This window comes from Anser cygnoides, chromosome 10 (assembly GCF_040182565.1).
Source record: "Anser cygnoides isolate HZ-2024a breed goose chromosome 10, Taihu_goose_T2T_genome, whole genome shotgun sequence".
Lineage (NCBI taxonomy): Eukaryota > Metazoa > Chordata > Aves > Anseriformes > Anatidae > Anser > Anser cygnoides.
The window spans coordinates 19747273-19768660 of NC_089882.1; the positions used below are offsets into that span (position 1 = coordinate 19747273).

The 21388-nt window shown below is 37.9% G+C and overlaps 1 protein-coding gene across 23 annotated transcripts in view; it reads left to right on the forward strand.

Annotated features, from left to right (window-relative positions):
• The window catches only part of ATP2B2 (ATPase plasma membrane Ca2+ transporting 2), a 414437-nt gene that overhangs the window by 287177 nt on the left and 105872 nt on the right, over positions 1–21388 (forward strand). For all 23 annotated transcript variants that reach the window (XM_067003034.1, XM_048051896.2, XM_048051902.2 and 20 more), the window contains one exon: positions 4767–4964. In XM_067003034.1, the coding sequence (XP_066859135.1) occupies positions 4767–4964 (198 nt within the window). The remainder of the gene's footprint in view (positions 1–4766; positions 4965–21388) is intronic.

Below are 21388 nucleotides of genomic sequence, written 5' to 3' on the forward strand. Positions count from 1 at the left end.
CATTTCATAGTTAAATGTGAAATAAATGGAACTTGTGAAACTAGGCAAAGAAATGAAATAATTACCAAAGTGATACTTTGTTTTGGTTTTCAGTTTCAGTGAACACCTAGGTAATGTCATGCTAGAAACGCTGATCATTTGAGGGTGCAGTTTGAGACTAGGGTGGTAGGAGCTTGACATGAAACATAGGTCTGTGTTCTCATAAGAAGAATTTATGCATGTCATGCATGTTGCATCTAACTGTCAGTAGAGTTAACTACCAAAAATAGTTGTGGGTTCATTTTTTTAACCTCTGAGTATTAATTTCAATAGAAATTCAATAATGTTGGTATTTGAAATTCCTTTTTTTTTTTTTTCTCCAGACAGTCAGAAAAGGTGGGGAAGAAGTTATAAAAGTAATTAATGGTTTGTTTGCACAATTAGTACAAATGTAATTTCTCCATTTTTCATCTCATAGTTTAAATGAACATGAACCTTTCTCTTAAGTTTTATTTATTTATTTATTTATTCCCAGTTGTTGCTGTAGTAGTGATGTGCTTTTGCTGTTTTTGCAGCATCAAAATCAGAAGTTTGTGATGCTCCATTTGGTTGCAGTGGAGACGATTGTCAGGAAAAAAACTGAAATGATGGGTTTATATTCAGTGTGCAATAACTGACAGATGTAGATAAGGAACAGGGAAAAACCATTAATTGTTGTTTCTGCAGATTTTTAATCATTCTCTCCCTCCAAAAAGCAACAATTGGAAAAAAAAAATCTGTGTTAAAAAGGCAAGCTGGATGAAAGAAGAAATCCATTTAATATACTGCAGAATATCATAGAAAATGCTTTCTAGCTAATCTTTTGTTCTTCACAAATTACAAATAGTTTTGGAGGAAAAGTTTTGGAAACAAACCTTAAGAAACTATTCAAGTGCAGTAATCAATTTTCACAGTATTTCTTAAACATATGCATAATATTTGTAGACAAATTTGATATAAATCTGTACAATCATTCTAAAACACTTTGGTCAAGCAAAGAATTGTTGCATAGCCTCAACATACAAAAGTATTTTAAATATACATATATATATATAGATAGATAGATATGTTTGTGTGGACACATGAATTTAAAACCAGCCTGTCTGTGACTTATTGTCATACAGAATACAGCATCGAATGCTTTTGCTAGTAACATTTGGATTCTGAGGTCATATAGAACCGGTGTCTCTGTTAACTTTTTTTTCTTCTTCAATTCCTCTTCATATAGAAATGATATTTCCTCTTGCTCTCATTTGCACTATTCTTTCATTATTGTCACAGCAGTCAATACATAGATTAAGGGACAAGTGAGGAAAAAAAAATATTCAAGAACAGTAGTGAAGTAAGTATGTGTAATAAGGGGGAGGGAAAAAAGCAAATCTAGCAGCAGGAATGCCGTCTCCTGGTTAAAGTAATAGTGAGGACAGATGTCCACTTGCAGATCCTGCTGTGCTAATTGACGTTTTTACCATCTGCACTGCCTGTCAGCGTGCACTCGCTGGGAAGCAGCGTCCCGCAGATCTGCCAGTGCGACGAAGTGCGAGTGACCTCTCATCCTCTTCAAGCCGCAAAGTTTGGCTTGCTTAAACCACCTCTAGGACTATGTAAAGTAGCATCTCTGAATAAAAAGATTTGAAAAGATAAGGGGTGCCCCTGTGTACTTTCTTCTGGCAGTGCCATGGAGAATTGATGGAAGCTTTTGCAAAGTAAGCATCTTTGCCTCTGATTCTCAGTGCTGTTTCCCTTAGCAGTACCTCTGTGTACAGCTTTGACTTCTCTACATACTTTGTTGTCCCTTTCTGACCTTATTACCTCTGCAGTAACACTTAGGGCTGTTATGATGTGACTTCATCATCAGTCTTCAGATTTCTTCATGCTTTCCTTTCCCCTTGCTCTGGAAATCCAGGAGTTTGTCAGCTCCTGATATTCAGAGGGAGGGAAAAAATAATATGAATTGAATAGGGTTCTTAAAGTGAGGGCCACAGCTTGGGAGAACGGAAACCTTTTGGTTTGAACTGAACATTGAATGTCATTTTCCAGCATTTCTAAATAATTCACAAGAAAATAAATGCCATAGTTAAAGAAGAAAGTTAATAAAATTTATATCTAAAATTTATATCTAAAATCTAACATAAGTTACATAGACTGGAAAACAATGGTGGACATAGATTCTTTATGTCCAGCCTAGTCCTCAACCTTACGGTGCATAAATTTCAGTATCAGTGGACAATATGTGTGTTAGAGAAGCAGCAGCTCTTTGAGTTCCAGTCTCTCTCTTTCCTTTGCTTTGGAGGCTTCTTATTATGTACATATGAAATACCGTATGTGCTATGATCAGTAGCATAGGACAGGACATGCATACCTTTTGTGGCTTATTGACAATAAAATGCATAATGCAGTTTGCAAAGTGGTAAATTCATTGTAAAAGGCTAGGTAAATGTAATTAGGATTGTTCAAAACTAGGGCAGCTATTTCCTGTGCTGTTTCAGCCGTGGCTTCCCGTGGCTGTGTACCCAGTCATCTGCTTACCTGCTGGAGCTGGCCTGCTGCTGTGCACATATGTTCTGTGTTGGGAAATACTCCTTTTGAAGATGTATTTTTCTTCTGCTTTCCAGTATGCATTTGACGTCTTTCTGCTGCTTGTAGATGCATTATATGAACGTTTCTGCCAGAAATTCCTGCCACTGTCAACGGTGTTGATGCACTTTCCCCTTCATGTATGAAGTCACTGCGGTATCTGGGGCAGGTTATGTTTTGGGGAACTAGTACAAATTGTGCATGCTATTTTTAGTGAAAACCCTGTTTTGTATTAAAGGGCTTTGCAGCCCTCTGGAAGCTGATCAAATTGGACTTGTTTCATTTCTCCTGAAGGTTTGTCCCTATGTCAGATCCCATCAGTGGTGAGTGACTCCTCTGATCTCCCACCTTTGTTGCCTTAACTTCTCTGATTTACATTGGTTCACAAAAGGGTAACTACCCAAATGGCTCATCATCTGCTATTCACATTTCACAGGGGTAAAGCCTTTAGCCCACATTGGAAGCTGACTGAGAACTCACAGAGGAGCTGAGAAGTCTGACGTGATTGTCTGAATTGCAGAGATGAGCGTAGGCACACTTTGTAGTAGCTGCAACCTGTGTTGTAGTCTCACTAAGCAGTAGGTACTGAAAATTAAACTGAGCGAGGCAATAATAACTACAGCATGTCTTTACCTGGGAGGGGAGGATAGTGTTTCGTAGAAGCTGAAGGTGAAATGAAAGTTTGATGAGTTAACCAAGAGCCAGAAACTACACAGCAGTTGTAATTATATACTCGAAGTGAAAGGTGAGTCGGCTGTGGCTGTACTGTGGCAGGATTGATACGTTCAGCAAAGCATCACTTTGGTCTTGAGGAAATGATGCCTGGGCTGGTGCTTTCATCTGGCATGTGTGCACCGTGGTGCTGGGAACGGTAGTGCCAGTCCTCAATGGCTGGGACATAAAGCTGGGTGTCATTAGCATGTTAGGATCCTTGTTTCTTCTGCTTGGTGTCTTGGAGATGCTTGTAAGAGGGCTTTCCATTCTTCAGGTACCTGTAGGTGTCAATGTACTTTAGAGGAAGGGAAGGAGTTACCTTGATCTGTGCAAGGAGAGGAGTGATGGGAAGCCTTACAACATGGGATGGTTTCCTCTTGCTCTCTTGCAAGCACCTTTGTAGTGGTCCTCTGAGGTCAACTCTCAGTGGAAATATTTTCATTGTCATCTTAGTGTGAATAAGTGTGAATAATTTTCTGTTGCTGATTGCATTGAAAACCTACAGTTTTGTAAATGTTTTAACAGATGGAAATATTATTTGACAGATACCTGTAACCTCTCTACTTTATTGCAGTTCCTTATGCTGCTGAGAGCAGTATGTAGGCACAGTTATTCTACCTGAACACTTGCAAGTATTTTGTAGCTTTTTTTTTTTTTTAACAGAAAAGGTGATAGACATGCACGGACTTGATATAATTAAAACACAGGGAAAAAAAAAAAAAGCACCTAAGTGAAAGGTTGGAACTCTTCAGCACAGCTTCATTCACATTCTTACATTGCATCCTTACATTGAAATGCTCTTAACTTGAAGTATCATGCAGAAAACCTACGCTTTTATACAGATTTAAGGAACCTTTGTTTCCTTTTTCTTTACACTTATATCCTGTCACTGTGGCTGTATTCTCAGGGACAAAATTTGACACAGTTCACTCCAGCAATTATGTGACAGTACCTATGCAGCAAGAGCAGTTGCTTTGATGGAGAACATGACATGCTTTATTGAGTTTTACTTTGAGGTCATTAACCTGAGGTCTGAACAAAGATATGCTGCTTCTGATATTACCAAAAGCTGCCAACAGCTATTCCAGCCGCATCCCAAATAGATCATAAAGTCCAAATAAATTACGTTTTCAGAAGTCATTGCTTACATGTATATATGTTTGTATGTATATATATATATAGATCTTATTAAAGTAAGCCTAGTAATTCACAGACTGGTTTAGGAATAAAAGTGGCAGGAATTAGTGCTAAACAAAGTCCTTAAGGATACCGTTCAGAAAGTAAGGGCAAGTCATCTTGCAAAAGCAAAATATAAATGGAAAATCTGCCTGTTTGTTAATATGCCATGGTTGGTACAGCTTGTAGTTGTACTTGAAGAAATAATTTATAGAAAAGCAGATATAAATGGTTATTTTCTATTTCCCTGCATTTTTAATTTTTAATTTTTTAATTTACAGGATTAGCTGGCACTGCTGCAGATCTAGAAAAAAGAAAGCTTATTTTTGGGAAAAACTTCATTCCCCCAAAGAAGCCAAAAACATTCTTACAGCTAGTCTGGGAAGCGCTGCAGGACGTGACTCTTATAATCTTGGAAATTGCAGCCATCATATCTTTGGGGCTCTCATTTTACCAGCCACCTGGAGAAGGCAATGAAGGTAAAAAGAAACTCTTTATTGAAGTCGTTTGCATAGATTTAAGTGAAAATGGTCCTATATCTCAAATTAATTCCATCCCTACCCTCCGGAAGGTCACCAACAGGAAATTTCCATTTCATTTGTTCCTATTACCACTACATCTGGTAGTGATGTATTATTTGCATGCTTGACATTTCTTTATGCAAACGGTTGACCTTTGTGACGTGTGCTGAGTTAAAATCATAATATTCTTATAAAACTTGAGTATTTGTTTTCACATTTGAGCTTGTGGTTGGTGTTTATTAATCTTAGATTATTGTTTAGCGTGTTATAGAGGAGAAATATGTGAATGCTTATGTAACTGATGTAGCCTATATACATAAACATGGGCAGGTCTTCAGCTGGGTTATACCAGCTGAAGACTTGAACTTACTGAAATTCACTCATTTGAGTATTTTTAGTGACATAGCTAAAGGCCAGTGAGCCTAGCTGGACAGAGAGTAATAGAAGCTAGGTCATGTTACTTCTAAGCTATAAACTGCAGGATCCTTCTGCGGTATCTGTAGAAGGATTTAAGCCCCCCCCCCCCCCCCCCCCCCCCCCCCCACTTTGAAAGTACTCTTGAATTCACATGCTTAAAATATTCGTTCCTCTGCATAAATGCAAGATTTCCATTTCTGGCAACCGATCCAGATTTTTTCTTTCCTGTTCTCTCATAGACTTATAAAGCTGGATAAAACATGCTGTGTGAAATGACGTGAATAGCTTGGCAAACGTATGAAGAATGTCTTCCTCTAAATATAACCTTGAAATGCTTTTTACATTTTCTTCAGTTTCCTTTGGCTACTTTCCTTGAAGACCCTTCCTTTTTCCTTTTCCATTCACGAGCAAAATGAGCACGTAGCTATGCGTAGCTCTTGTAGCATATTTATGATTCTTTAATCATTTCTATGTAATCAGGAATCTTTTGTTGCTTTCTCACTGAACATTGAATATGTTGTTATCAATTTCAGCAGGTCTCTGATGTAGGCATGAGAAGGGAAAGAAGTAATTTATTTTTTTAACCGAAGAAAACATTTATTTTCATTACCTCATACCTGGGCATAGTAGGATACCTTGGGGACATTGTAAACCATGAAAAATGGTTTACAGAATTAAGATTTCAGTTCTGCAAACTTTTTTTCTTAGGCACAAATGTGCAGACTACCCTCTTATTTATAAATTTACTTTGTGGGAAATTTTTTTTGAAAATATTTTAAAAGTAAGATTGTTACGAGGTTTTAGGAAGAGGGGAGTTGTGTCATCAGACCATGATTTTTATTATTACTTTTATTATTATTATTATTATTGATATTGTATTTAAAACGTTTCTTTTCCCATGGGAATGTATGACACATCTGAAATTCTGGGACAGTCTGAAAAGCTCAGCAGTACAGCCTGGGAAAATGTGTTTGCGTTTTCCCACAGCACAGTATTTCATTCAATGGTCTCTGCTTTCCCCACATTTTTAGAACTGTTTTCCTGGAAGATATTTTATTAGTTAATATGATAAGTTGAAGTCTTCCTTAATTTTTTAGAAGAGATGCACTTCGTTTTGAAACCTACTTTAAGTTTTGAAGCTGTAATGGAATTAGTTTCTGTAGTTTAAGTGCAAAATGCTTTTTCCTCTGATGTGTTTGTAGGAGGAATATGGGATAAAATGCACAGATCGAAAAAAAAAAAAAACACCAAACAAACAAACAAAAAACATTAGAGTGCCTGAATTACTTCAGGAAACTTGTCTAGCAGTACAGTGTAATGTATGCATATGTCAGTGTGCTTTCTTGTGTTAGGCAGCTATAAGATTAAAAGTTTTTCTGTGTGTTGGACTGTTTTCCAATTTTAAACTATATGTGTTGATACATTACCAAAGCGTAAGTCCTCTGACTAGTATAACTGCATTTCCAAATGGCTCTAGCGCAGTTTGGTATTGTCTTTAGAAAAGTAAGTAGGTTATTACTTTCTGAGTTGCATTCACTTTACACCTTTGGAAATGAGGAATATTTCTGTGGTTTTGAAGAACCAGTAGCTACCTTCCTCAACCAACCTCGGACCTAGTAGTGGTAGTAATCTGCTGTTGGTAGTACCTGAAGATTTTGTTCTCCTGCATTTAAGATATGAATAAATCTTGGAAAACAATCTTTTTTTTTTTTTTTCTGCTATCACAAAATCTTATCTATGTGAATTACTAGATAATAGTGTAGTTTGTTTTTATTGCTTCTCCAGAAGCCAGTTCAGCTCCTGTATTTTTCACTTTTCTTAGTAAGAGTGAAAGTTTCAAGAATTCTGTTCTCCGAAGCTACGCTAGAGTTGTTTTTATGATCTGCTTTGCATTCCCTTTTACCATCTGACAGGCCATTAGGAGCAATTGAGAACTTCTGCATAAATTATTGTCAGCCCTGTGGCAATTACTGCTCTCATTACTGATCCACACAATCAGTTTTCCACTCTTTCAAAAAAGTGCAAAACTGCTGCTGTGTTTCAGTAAATGTATTTTGAGAGAAAATTGCTGGTGCAGATGTAGTCACTGCTCTAATGGTGATTACACAGGGATGTGACTTAGGCAAGCTGAAAATACTTTGTGCCTCGGAACAAAATCCTTCAGTGTCCTGGGTTAACAGATTACAGACTCTGAGCAAACATAATAGTGAGCCTGTGATATGTGAAAGGGATTTAATGAATATATGGGAGCCTGGTTACATGGTGGTTTGTTTGTTTGTCTTTGCTGTGTAGATTAGAGTTAGTCCAGGACCATATTTGAATGTTTGTCTTTCTGTATCAGTATATGGTGAAATAATTTTTGCATACATTTGTTAAAGAAGTGTCAATGCTGTTTTTAAAGCCAGTATATGAATAGAACGGTTGCTTGAGATCAGCTACCCAAACTGTGGTCTCAAACCATCAAATTGCTTGTGGAAATGAAACAACCTCTGGGAAAGGGAGCTCAGACTGGGTGAGAACCCCCATGGAAGTGAGAAATTGCAGTGCTACGGAGCTGAAGGAATCTGCTTTTTTTTTTTTTTTTTTTTTGACCCCCTCCATGTAGATCTCTTCCCCATAGCCACCTTCATACAGTCTGCCCTGTGGATTAGCAGTACTGCCCAGCCTTGGTGCATCCCCCGTCTTTACTGGTGTTGTGAACTGGTTCTGAGCCTTGAATCCTCTCCCTTGTTACTGTCCTTCAGGCCTTGTTTCACATGTGGCTCCTATTACCCTGTTGCAAAACCCACTGATATCAACACCTGACAGTCATTTACTATTTACATGACTGCAACAAGCTGTTGAAGTTTTCTTCCTTGAATTCTGTTTCCTTATGTGAATTACAAGGGAGGGAAAAAGTAGCCCAAGGGAGATGTTTTGAAGTCCCAGCTGTCAGTGTGAAGCCACAGGCATAACATTTATTGTCTAGCGTACAGTTCTTTGCAATTTAGGTGAGGGAGAAAAAAATTAGAAGTCTTTTTGATTTGAGGTAGTTTTGGTTGAAATTCCCAAGGCAAAACTCTGTATTGAAAGCAAAGCTTTTGTTGCACAATACTGCTCAGCAGAGGTTTGGCTGGGTTAGCCTTCCCGTTACTCATGCAACAAGTTAATGAACAGGAACAAATGCACAAGCAGGGCACGGTACCCTGAAATCTGAACCTCCCAAGTCAGATGCATTAACCTGCGGTGGTGTTGATATGCCGCTGCTTGGAGCCTCAGCTGGGATGCCTGTTGACCTCTTAGTTTTCTTACAGGAGATAATATTTCTGCTGGTTCACCATTCAGGCATTTCCCTATCATTCCTATAACATATCCCATTGCTTGGTCAACAGGAGATTTAAATCAGAAAGGGCACCTGTACGGGTGAGAAGGTACAGCTGTTCTGCAGTGCCTGGGAGGGTGGTTGCTCACCTTCTTTCCATGCTGAGCTGCCCAGTTGTGATGGTCCTCATGGTACAACTGTTCTGCGTGTCCCTAGCACATCTCATACTCCTTATAAGCAGACCTTGAACAAGGACGTGTGCGTGGACCAAAGGGACAGCAAGTCACAGTCAGACATGGAAATGAAAGCGCCAACATGCCCACCGGTGGGGTATTTGCCAAATAGATGTAAATGCATCTACTTGTAGATACCTCTACCGTAGAAGCAAAGATGTTGTTCAGATTAAATATCTATAAAAATAAGTCTTAAAGGGGAAAAAAAAACAACCTGAGCAACTCACCCCCACCTTGTGCAGATCTATTGCTTAAGATCCAAAACACTGTGCTGTTCTCATCTCCTCTCGTGCTACTGCCTGTGAAGACATGAGTCAAAATATGTCTTTTGACATTTCATCACATTGAGCAATTCTGTAGAAATATGTCACAGTGGGAGAGATTTGGAACAGTGATTAGTGCAGGTATCTGCAGAAGGATATAAAAAAGTAAACATTTCATATTTACAGGTATATAAATATATATAAGAATATAAAGCAGCTAGCAAGAAACTTCTCTTAGGAGTGAAAGTGCTGAATTGAATACCAGGTGGCATGAATTTCTATCCAGTTTGTAGTCTATACTGGTGTATACTTTATTTATTTGTTTATTTTAAGACTTCAGCTGATTTGGGTCAATCCAATCCTCTTTGCAAGTTCCCTCCCCTCACTGCAAATTCTGCTGGAGCAGAATGGCTGCAGTAGGCGCTCTGCTGGCTTTCAGCAAGGCTGAACTGCAGGGTCATCTTATAAAGATGTCACCTGTCCCAATTCCCCAGCACTTACAGTAAGTGTTACGGGATTTCTTGTATTTAAAAAACAAACAAACAAAACCAAGTAATAGCACGCAATTAAGACTTTATTCCTTTAAAACATTTCAAAATGCTGTTGTTACAGCCATTATCTTTTCATGGTTCCAACTCTTGTCTTTCCTTACATCAGTTGGTGGTATTATTGCTTCAGCTGTGACACCTAGCCTTCTAAAGGGAATTTTGTTCTGGTGATACACAGCAGACATTCCCTGCATCCAGGAGAAAATAAGAAATACTACCTTTCTGATACAACTCTGAAGTCTTTGTTAAGAATTTTGTTAATTATTCTGTAGTTGTATGTATAATCAGCTGAAGTTTCCCGTCCACCATTGAACTGTTTCCATAAATTAGTTTTCTTTCATTTATTTATTTATTGGTTTATTTTTAACCAAATGTGATGGTTATGTCTACCCCTCCATTATCTGTATTTGTCAGTCAACTAAGGTCCTACACCAGTTTCATACAATCTTCAGGTGTACGTGCAGGGTTTGTCTTCTACTCTTGTGTGCATTTCTCTGCATAGAGAGAAATTTTCCCTGTGCTGGGGGATGGAACTAGAAATCCCAGCCTGCTATGCCAAATCGGCAGATATCAGATGCATGTTAAGAATATGGGACAATGGAGAGGGAGGAAAAGGAAAAAAAAAATTGGCCCTATCACAAGAAATAATGGCTCACAGCTGTATTGCCCTCGGGACAACTCTTAGAGGTTAATTTCTTCAATTTATTGGCATGCAAGAGATGTGTGTTTCCTTTCTGTTTGGAAGGAAGGCAGCGCATCACTTTCCAACCTCCCCACGAGGATGAATGCTGGGGCTTAGAAGATGAACAGGCAGGCTCTGTAATTCAGTCAATGTGATAGAGGAAGGAAAAAGGCCCTTTCCGTGTTGCCATGTACAACGACACACTTGACCGTGGATTTGACAAAAAAAAATCTTCTATTTTTGTGGGTTTTTAATATGTGATTTGCTTCCCCCCCTTTTTTTTTTTTCCCAACAGCTGTGACAGAGCTGCATTTTTTAGTGTTTTCAGGTAGCTGATATTTGGAATCTCTCTGTCCTTTAGCTCCCCTTCCCTTCCCTTCCCTTCCCTTCCCTTCCCTTCCCTTCCCTTCCCTTCCCTTCCCTTCCCTTCCCTTCCCTTCCCTTCCCTTCCCTTCCCTTCCCTTCCCTTCCCTTCCCTTCCCTTCCCTTCCCTTCCCTTCCCTTCCCTTCCCTTCCCTTCCCTTCCCTTCCCTTCCCTTCCCTTCCCCCTTCCCTTCCCTTCCCTTCCCTTCCCTTCCCTTCCCTTCCCTTCCCTTCCCTTCCCTTCCCTTCCCTTCCCCCTTCCCTTCCCTTCCCTTCCCTTCCCTTCCCTTCCCTTCCCTTCCCTTCCCTTCCTTCCCTTCCCTTCCCTTCCCTTCCCTTCCCTTCCCTTCCCTTCCCCTTCCCTTCCCTTCCCTTCCCTTCCCTTCCCTTCCCTTCCCTTCCCTTCCCTTCCCTTCCCTTCCCTTCCCTTCCCTTCCCTTCCTCTCACAGAAATGTTTTTCTTCATTAGAATTATTGCTCAGATCACAAACTTTTCCTATTTCCTTTCTACAAAGCAATGCCTTAGTAGGTTCTTTTGTTTTTCCTCTGGGGATTCTATAAATTTTACATTTTTTCTGATGAAATCAACTTATTCTTAAATTGTATAAGTCCAAAATGCCTGTTGGGGAAACCTTGAAATATGTTTCTGTGTATGCAGACACATACTGGCTCAGAAGAAACACACAGGTGTCATTTGGACAGGAAGCAAACATTGGATATAAACTGAATAGCAGGATTAGCTCTGCAGGAGCACTACCAGCTCATCTGCTGTTGGGAATGCTACTCAGTAGTGTCAAATTCTGCGGTAGAATACAACCAGTTCCTGCCAAATGTGAACATGTTGGTTTTATTGTTTTTATTAATGTTGATCATTTGCATTGCCTTAGTATTAGAAATGAGCAGTAGAAAATCTATGTATGGCTCAAGGTGTTATTTGAACAAGAAATACCTGTGTTTCCCCTTTGCTCAAATGATCCTAGGAGACAAGCAGTTGTTTCAAAAAAGTTAAAGTAATAGCAGTGATTATTGAGGAACTTTAACCAAATTTAATTAAACTTAATTAAAAGTAACCTCAGATAAATAACCACATGAAAATCCTGAGTCATCCTCTTAAGGAGATGTTCAGTTCATTTACTTCCTGGTGAGACATAATGAGTGTAATTTAATATAAACTGAAGTTTTAATGCAACATTTATCAGTTTTTACTTGTCTTTACCTATATAGTCCGTGTTTGGGGATTCATCATGCATTTTCCTTAACCTTTGAATTCAGTAGGCCTTGCATGGCTAATGAAGCGTGCGTTATCTTTCTATCTATATATCCTTCTATTTTAAGTCCTTTGCTATACTTACATACTGAGAAATGCTCAGGGCCAATGCAAGATCCAAGGACATAAAGGTTTCCAGAGGAAGATGTTTCCTATATCTTCCAGTCTCTAAAAATCTGTCTTCCTGGATTTCAAAAGTATGAATTTAGTATATTTGATTGATAAGTGAATGAATCAGCTGAATAAAGTTAATTATATATTTTTGTGGCAACTTTAAATCTCTTTCCAAAAAAAATAAACTACAAAAAAAAAAACCAACACATTTTACATGTGATAGCATAGAGTACATTAAAATGCATAAATGCAGGTAGCATAAAAATCCAGTTTGTAAGGCTAATGTTAACATTATTTTACAAATTTCCTAAAATCACAGCAGGACATAACAGTAAGCAACTTTGTCTTTTGCCAGCCTGCCAACTATGAAGCCCACTTAAGATCTAAGCTGATTCCACAACCAGCGTGCACTTTGTATTAAAAAAAAAAAGAAAAAATATCATCAGGCAATGTTTTTGTACACTGAAAATGCATTATCTCTTTAAGTTCTTTCCATAAAGCAAGATGTGATGTAGAAAATTTGAAGCCTTTTTAAAGTAAATGAGCTAAATTTCATTCATTTTAGTACTGTGCAGTAATTTGAATCTTGGTTTGCAACCCTACTTCATGAACTATGTCAGTACAAACAAACAAAAACCCAGCATCCCCAAATAATTACTTAAAATATTTAAATATTTCCAGAATTTTGTTGCAGCTGCTGAATACAACAACAATTAGCAAACATCTTCAAATCTCTTGTATATCTCAAAAGGTCAAGGGAACAGCTGAACTGTCTTCTAATCCTCGCTGTCAGTGTCAACTAATCACCCATTGGCACAGCGGGGAAATCTGGCAGCCGTTTCAGTATCCTTTATCTGTGCTATTTGCAGGCTGTAAGCATTCGTTTTAATTTTTAAGGATTGTCAACCATTTGTATAGTACAACGTAATCTTGTACCAAACCAGGTATAGTTCTTCAGAGTGTTTTAGTTGTAAATTAATTTCACCGTAGTACTTAATTAGAACAGATTTGGACCCCTCCCCTGCCCCCATTCGTCTCAGCATTCAAATGACTTTGTTTTTGCTATAAAAACCTAATGTATGTATATTTTTCTGTAAGTGTTACATAATCTCCTTCAGACACTGTAGAATACCGAATCAATGGAAAAACAGGTCGAATGATGGGGGTATAAGGGCAGTACAGCCTTAAAAGCTGATATATCCTAATAGGAATCCTTGCCATCATTGCTTCTAAATAAGTAACACTGCCCCAGCTGTCAGTGCACTGGAGGTTTTAATTGTGATGTCCAAGGAAGAAAACTGAAAAGGTGAGGCAGTAGAAGTGCAGGTATTAAGAAATAGCATTTTTATATAAACTAGATGAAATTCAAAGTATAGATTAGTCTCAGAGGCACCAAAACAACTTTTGAGTAATGTTGTTGCAGACACTCGCATACTTTTATCGCTCTTTATAAAAATTAAACCAGGAGATTCCAGGAGGATTTTTAAAGATGTCCAACCCATCTGACAGTACAAGTGATGAAGCAGTTGGCATCCTGGAAAACAGGAGAAACACAGAGGTATTTGCACTCCTTACAAACAGCTTGTTCTGACAGCACCCCCCCATTTAACCTTCTTCCTCCCAAAGCTAGGAAGAGGTGAAGCAGCATATGGCTTCTGATGACATTATCCCAGCCTGTTTTTTTTTTATTATTATTATTTATATATATATTTTAAATTCAACACAAGCAATAAATATCCAGGAACAGAAAACAGAGAAGGTTGAAGCATCCAGCTATTATATGTGGGTCCAAGCTCTTGTGCACAAATCATCTTGCTGTCTTCCACTACTTGTAAAAGGCTTTTGTGAAGTAAAAGTCATGCCCATTTAAGTTGTCATTAGGTCATTACAGTATTTCATGTCTGAAAAATTGGTGCTTTTAGGCTGTTTTCTGTATTCAAAAGATAGGGCAGATTCAGGATTAGGTCTCCAAAATATATGAATTTGAGAACCCTGGGTAATAAGGGGTCACAGAGGGGTAATAAGGGGTCATAGAGAGCATCATGCGAGGATGGTTTGGTGGCTTGTTTGTAGAAGTTTGCCAGGAAGAGCCTGGCTCCAGTCGATGCTCAGCTTTAGCTGCGAGGCCCCTCAGGAGGCAAACTGAGCCCACTGGGACTCCCTAGGCTCAACAAGTGCCATCTGGGGAGGGCAGCAACCTGTGTCTGTGTCCGCTGCCTTGTGCCGGGAGAGTAACAGGCCTGGCTAAAGTGGGGTGTTCCTGCCACCATGTGCCAACTGGCTCTGGGGGCGCCGGGGGCTGCACTGTTTTGGCTGGCCTTGTGGGATCGTGCAGAAGTGCTGAGGACAGGGATGCAGGGGGCGGCTGAGCACCATCCCCCACAGCCAGCAAGCTAGGAGGGCTGCGACTGAAACGGAGGGCATGCGTTGTTGGTCTGTCTTCGTCCTGTGCAGAGCAACAAAGCTGTATTTACTTTTTCCTCCCCAGAACTCCCTATATAAGGAGTGCTGTGCGGAGAAGAGTGCTGGGTATTATAAATCAGGGAGTGCTCCAGTCTCTGTTCCCTGGTTAAGCCACAGCCTGATGAAAGCATCCAAAGACAAACAAGAAGAGGCAGAATATGAGAAAACCTATTTGAAGGGATCTTTGAGGTCATTTAGTCTGTCCCTGTACTCAAAAGCACTATCAACAATACTTAAGCCATTCTTGACAGAAATTTATCATACTTATTTCTCCAAGTTTCCAGTAATGGAAATTCTGTGTCTTTCCGAGATAATTTATTTAAGCATCCATGCAGTGAGACAGTTACTCCTGGTGAATAGCCTAGATGTCTCTTATAAGAATTTAAACACATTGCCTTCTTGTTATATCTTACATGGGTATGAAAAACAGTTTATCATACTATATTTTCAGCCATATTTTAACTGCTTGAAGACGATTATAAATACCAATGCATTCATGGGAACTTAGCTTTTTCAGTAGAAGTTTAAAATTTAAACATTAATAATACAGAGGAATACTGTTAATAGACTGAACTTGACAAAGGGAGCCACAATTCTCTTAAAGTAATTTATCTGGTGATTAAAAAAACAAACAATTTTCCTAAAACAAAGACAAGCCAAAAGCTCTGAAAACATCTCTATTGCAAAAAGTTAACACTAATAGCTTATAAAATAAAACAGTATGACGTACAGCAGTACTGATTGGTCTCTTATTCAATTGTGAATTCAGAAATCAGCTCTAAATCAGCAGTTTTAGCATCTCAACTACGTTTCAAATTCCCCAAAACACCTATTTATTATGTGTCCATTTTTTTAATTGAAAGTGTTTTTGGATCAGGTGATAGGATTGTTTCTATAGTTTCAAAGGAGGGTGCTGTTTGCCCACTAGTCTGCATGAATTCAAAAAAATTGTGTGAAAAACTAAAGCCTGCATGGAAAACAGTGTTTACCAGAGATGATTGGAAAACAAAACAAAACCAGGTATAATCTTTTAAACACCGAGACTGTTGTGACAAGGCAGATATACAGCACTTTTGCTGCTTCTGTTTTTCCAGAGAAACCGGTAAAAACAAAGCAGGCCATTCAGACAAAATATTTAAAAATCATCACCAAGTATATGCACGTGCACGTGTAGTAAGGCATTAAATTGGCATGGTGGGCAAATAATTTTAAAATCTCTCAACTTCAAATCTACATAGATGCACCTGACTTTTTGGAAATCTTTCTCAGGCACAGAACAGGTCGAGCTGAGCCCTGCAGCCATGGTTGGGTAAGCACAGGCAGTGAATGAAGGATTGAATGAAGTCTAGTTTAACTTTTTAGTTTGAATCCCCAGCATACTTTAGAAATCACATCTCCTGTTTGTCCCCAGGTAACATGCTTTGATTCACATTGCAGAGTACTTCTGGGGAGTGCACAGACTGGAAGTGCAACTTGGGATGAAACTAAACTGGAGAAAAAATGTGGTCCAGAAACATGTTTCCTTAGCACCTACGTTTGCACTGTAAATTGACTTTTACATGGGCACACTATTTACTGGTGTTGATAGAACTTTTTAATGGTGCAAGACATTATGATATAAAGTTTAATCTTTTACTAACATGAATTTTCACCTCTTAGAGCTTTATAGCACAAAGTAAAGAAGACGAGGGATTTAATACAAGTAATAAACACTTCAGTTTATGAGCTGATTTTGTGGCTGAGGTCTATAAATCTCCTTTATCTTTCTCAACCCGGCTCTCTTGTTCCTATGAATATGACCATTGAGTGGAGTCACAGCACTGGAAGAGGCTGAGGTGTTTCAAGAACTGGGTCTAAGGCACATTGGCATAGCCTAACAAAAAAGAGCGTTGATTTAATTTTCTGATTTTGCAGTATCTTAGCTGTGCTGGGTTGCTTAAGCCTACTCAGTTGCAAATTTTCTTAATCAGTGGCTTTCAAGCTGTGGTCTGCATACCTCTGAGAATCCATGAATTACTTTGAAGGGGTCTAATAAAAATCAGTAACCTATTCTTAGTAACCTTACACTCTCTCTGCAGGGCTTGTAGGTTATAAAAAGTTGACAATTACTCTTTAAGTGTTCCAGATGTATGAAGAAGCGCATCAGTCAGCAATTGCATATTCAGGTTGTGCTCCCATTTGATTTTGTTTAGCAGCCCTGATGAAATGTCTGTCAGGTTTTCCAGGGAAAGTCAACTCTTTTCAATACAGTCTTGCAACTTTTTGGTAGCATTTCTGTGAAATACAGTCTTTTTCTAAAAATGTCTTGGTTAGAATGTCTCATTTTAAAGCAAAAAAAAAGAGGGGGGGGGGGCAATATTTTTGGAAGTACATTTTGTCTGTATTAGAGTGCAACCAGAGGATGATGGAACGGTACAAACATTCATTACTCAGGCAGAAACCACCCTAAAAACTTTCTTTAACGATTTGCTGTTCTGATTGCTCTGCTTCAGACAGAAAGAGCATGGACTTTGTTTATAAGGATTAAGTAGAAGAAGTGTAAGCAAGAAAGCTCCAATCTGGTTATGTATTTGGGAATATATATAGTTTTTGATTTGTATTAATTTTTAAACTTTTTCTCAGGTTTATACTTGGGGAAATGTTGATTTAAAGTCAAGAGCCTTGATGATAGCGAGTTTTGCAGTTAAGCATTTGTTTATTTTCATGGGCTTTTGTGTTTTCGTGTGCTTTCAGTGATCTGTTCTGGGAGTGGTAGCTGAGGAAGTGTTCAAATCCTCCTCTCCAACCAGCCATACTTAGGAAGTACTGGAGATCTTCAGGGATCGCTACATGACAAATGGGAGCATTCCTCCTGTTTCTAGAACCTAACTTAAATGACCACAGCTTTATCTTTCTGACCTGTTTGTACAAAGAAAGCCTAAATAGCTCTAACTCCAAACGTACTTTATTTTCTTGAGATTATAAATCTTTTTTCTTCAGTAGCGTGTTCAGGCCCTATGTGGGCAATGTGTGTTTAATAAGGCTGTCCTAAGATAAATTTTTCCCAGTAGTTGCAGTGCTTCCTGTGAGTGATTTTATTTTTTATTTTTTTTTAATGCAAGGGTAGAATTCTAAATCCAACTTCTTTAACTGTATCTGAGTGAAAAATGTCAGTATGTGGACAGCCATTTCACTGCTAGTATCAAGCTAACAGAATTTCTAATTTCTTCCTATCAGTTTTATTCGTAATGTGCTGTTTGCATTGGCATGGTAGCCTTTTCTAAGTTTGGTCTTAGGATATATGATCATGAAAAAAAGGCCTTCCTTTCCCTCATCATTTTATTCTGAGTTCTCCAGTGACGTTCATATTAGCATTCCAGTAAAGTCGTTCAAAACCCATGCAGTTCCCTGAGATCATAGTCTCCTAAATTATTAATCCAAATTAGTACATATATCTTTCAAATTGAGTTTGTCTTTTACATTCAGTTTTCTCATAGTTCTGACACTTGAATAACGTCATCTGAGGCGAATCCCTTAATTGTGCTCCGTGTCCTTTATTACTATAAATTGTTTTGCCCTGTTGTTGATGCCATCTAAACTTAAGCACTTTTCTGTTACAGTCAAATCAGTTGAGAGCTATCTCCAGAAACCCTTAATCTAGGGTTTGCTGGCCACTAAACAAAACTTCAGTGCAAATTATTGGTACATATTTTTTATTCTGCATTGCAACTGAACCAACATCTTCCATTTTTCTCAGTGTTTTTCAATAGAAAAAAGTCTAAATTGAATGAGCAAGCATGCTTAAGGTTAAGACCCTGCACACCTACACTACATTCTTGGAATAGTGACTTAAATTTTTCATAACTGCATTTTTATACACCCAGGATGAATGCAAAGAAACTTACAATCTTAACCAGAAATTTAATTGAGGACATTGATATTTGTTCTGAAATGAAATGTTACAGCAAAAGATTTTTATTTGATAAATGTATTTTTTTTTTTTTTTTTTACATTTGAATTAAGTATTTCCAATCACTCTGTAGACACAGGTAAATAATAATAAGTATGTATTTCTTTACGGAATGGTTATAGATTATACTAACAAATTTTTGCTAGCTTTTTTTTTTTTTAACAGATTTTTGTAAGCTACTAAGCTTTTTGTAAGCTATATCTTTACTAGAAATGCTCGTTGTTACATTATCCCAGCACAGCCTTCCTAGGGTAGACAAGCCATATTCCAATTCCATAACTCTATGGAATATGTTATCCTTACTGGAAACCTTAGACTCTGACTGATGGTCTTTAGTTCTCTGCATTAACATCTAAATAATTAATTACTTGCAAAATTTAAGAGAAGTCTGATTATTTAATTTCATTATTTTGTTTTCTAAAAAGATTTTACTCATATATTTAGCAATTCTTGTGAAACTGTTTATGATTGTTTATTATTGTGGGAGAAGTATTTTTGATAAGGTGTGAAAACACTTGTTTTGCAAATTTGTACTGGATCACACAACAAACATGTTTACTGTAAAGATAATTAGTGAACAGAACTGCTCCTTTGTAAGTATTGAGATGAGAATATATTGAATTGGTTGTTTTGTGATATGCTATCCTTTTTTCTTTTTTTTTTTTTTAAACATATTCTAAAATGCTTACAAGTGGTGTGCTTCAAGATTATTCAAGGTTACATTAAAATTTTATTAGTAGGTTTTGCCTTTTCTGAAGCTTTCTGATTACACGCTTCTTGATTCTCAGCTTCTGGTTGGGCATAGAGTCGGTGTCTCTGTCTTTCTGACTCTTCCCTCTACTTTCTTTGGACCCATGCTTTTTTTTAATGACATAGAACTTGTGAGGTTCTGCTCATACGGTAGTCTGGAGATGTCCTCCCCCCCCCCCCCTTTTTTCTTAATTGGTAAATTAACATTTTATTGCAATGTGAAGATCTGGAAATACTGTAAATGGTGTCTCTGTAAGAAGCAATTAGAAAGAAAACAGTTTCATACCCAGTTTTCAGAGTCAGCGAGGAAAGCCCAATTTAAATATTGCTCTCTGCCCAAGAACTGGTAAGTCTAAAAGAAGTGTGGAAATAATACTACGTGCACCATGGATTCAGGAGGAAAAAAGTCGAAAAAAAAAAAGTAGGAAAATAAAAGCAGAAAAAAAGATAAAGATGGGATGAAGTGGTACATCAGTTTTCTGGAGCCAAGCATTTGTCCAAGGAGTGCTTTCATTCTGTTTTTGTTCAACTGCATCAAAACTGTCCTACCCTATTCACAAAGTATGCTTAGGGAGCAGCTTTGTTATGGGTTGTCAGTGATATTGATGAATGACACGAGCTTTAGACTTGGGCTGGCTTCAGTAACAACACATTATGAACTTACAAAGTGCAGAATGTGCACTTTGTGTCACATGGGACCTGCAAATTAAATAATTATTTCATAATGTAAAGTGACCTACATCTGTTTTCTACAAATCTGTGTTGAACTGCAAAAAATTAAGTCCCATAGATACCTTCCCTTCATTAGAGATGTGTAGATCATCGACAAAACTGGGTTGCTTTTAGAAATTGCTCGTTAGATAGATTTGCGGGTTGTCAAATACTGCTTAACTCTCAACTGGGGACATGAGGTAATGAGATTTAGAACTTTGGGATGAAATATGAAATCTTCTCACATATTTTCCAGGGAGAAGTTCTCTGAAAGAATTAATTCCATAAGTAAAACTCCACTAGGATATGACCTTATAAGCATTGTTGAGTAACTGCATTTGAACTCGTATTAATAATCACAGAGAGCAACTTTCTTGGTCTGAGTCTTACATTTGAAAACCATGTTTTACCCGTTGAATATGTGACCACTTTTTCCAGATGCTTTTGGCTCTGAGCAACGTACAGTAAAACACTAGCAATCAGATGTCAAGGTTTTACCGTGCAACTCTTGAGAACAGGACTTGTGATTCAAATTCCTGCATTGGCAACACAGGGAAACAGAACTAAATATAAATATTTAAGAAATTAATATAAATTAATATTTATTAATATTTAAGAAATAGTTTGGCGATCCTGTTCCCTTCCACTGCCTTTGCTGGAGTTAGGACACCATCCCTTCGACAGGTATTTACAAAATACATGGCTTTTGTGCTAGTCAGAGGAATCTTGCTCGATGTACTGCACCTGTTAAAGCTGAGTGATTAAGGGATAAAGTCGGGTTGATTGAAATTAATGTTCCTCTGCTTGCAAATGTTTGTGATCAGGCTGAGGAATGTCTATGCATTCAGGGATTTCAGATTTATTTTTTTTTTCTTGCATGAATACGTTGAAAATGTGTAAATATTTAATATTGATCTCTGAAGTTGATGCTTATATAACTAACCTACAGGGACATTTTTCTTTCTTTTTTTGCCTTGCTGAAATCCTTATATAACTAACTGAAGTATCACGAAGAGAAGAATTCTAATATTGTTTTCAAATAAGCATCCCAAAATCACTTTTAGTGAATATACAAGCACCTTAAACCTGAAATGCATGTATCAGATATTTATAAAAATAAATCTGATGTTACTCCATCCCTTCTGCTTGGCTGGTCACAGAAGAGCATGTGTTTCTGGAGAACACAGCCCGACAAGTAACCAGAAGATGTTTTTCATGGTTGAATAAGTCCTTGGAGAGTATGGGGGAGAGAGAGAGAACTTCTTTCATTTTTGAAGCTCTAGTAATTTCTGCACCTCTGCTACGAGCTGTGGCTCTGCGG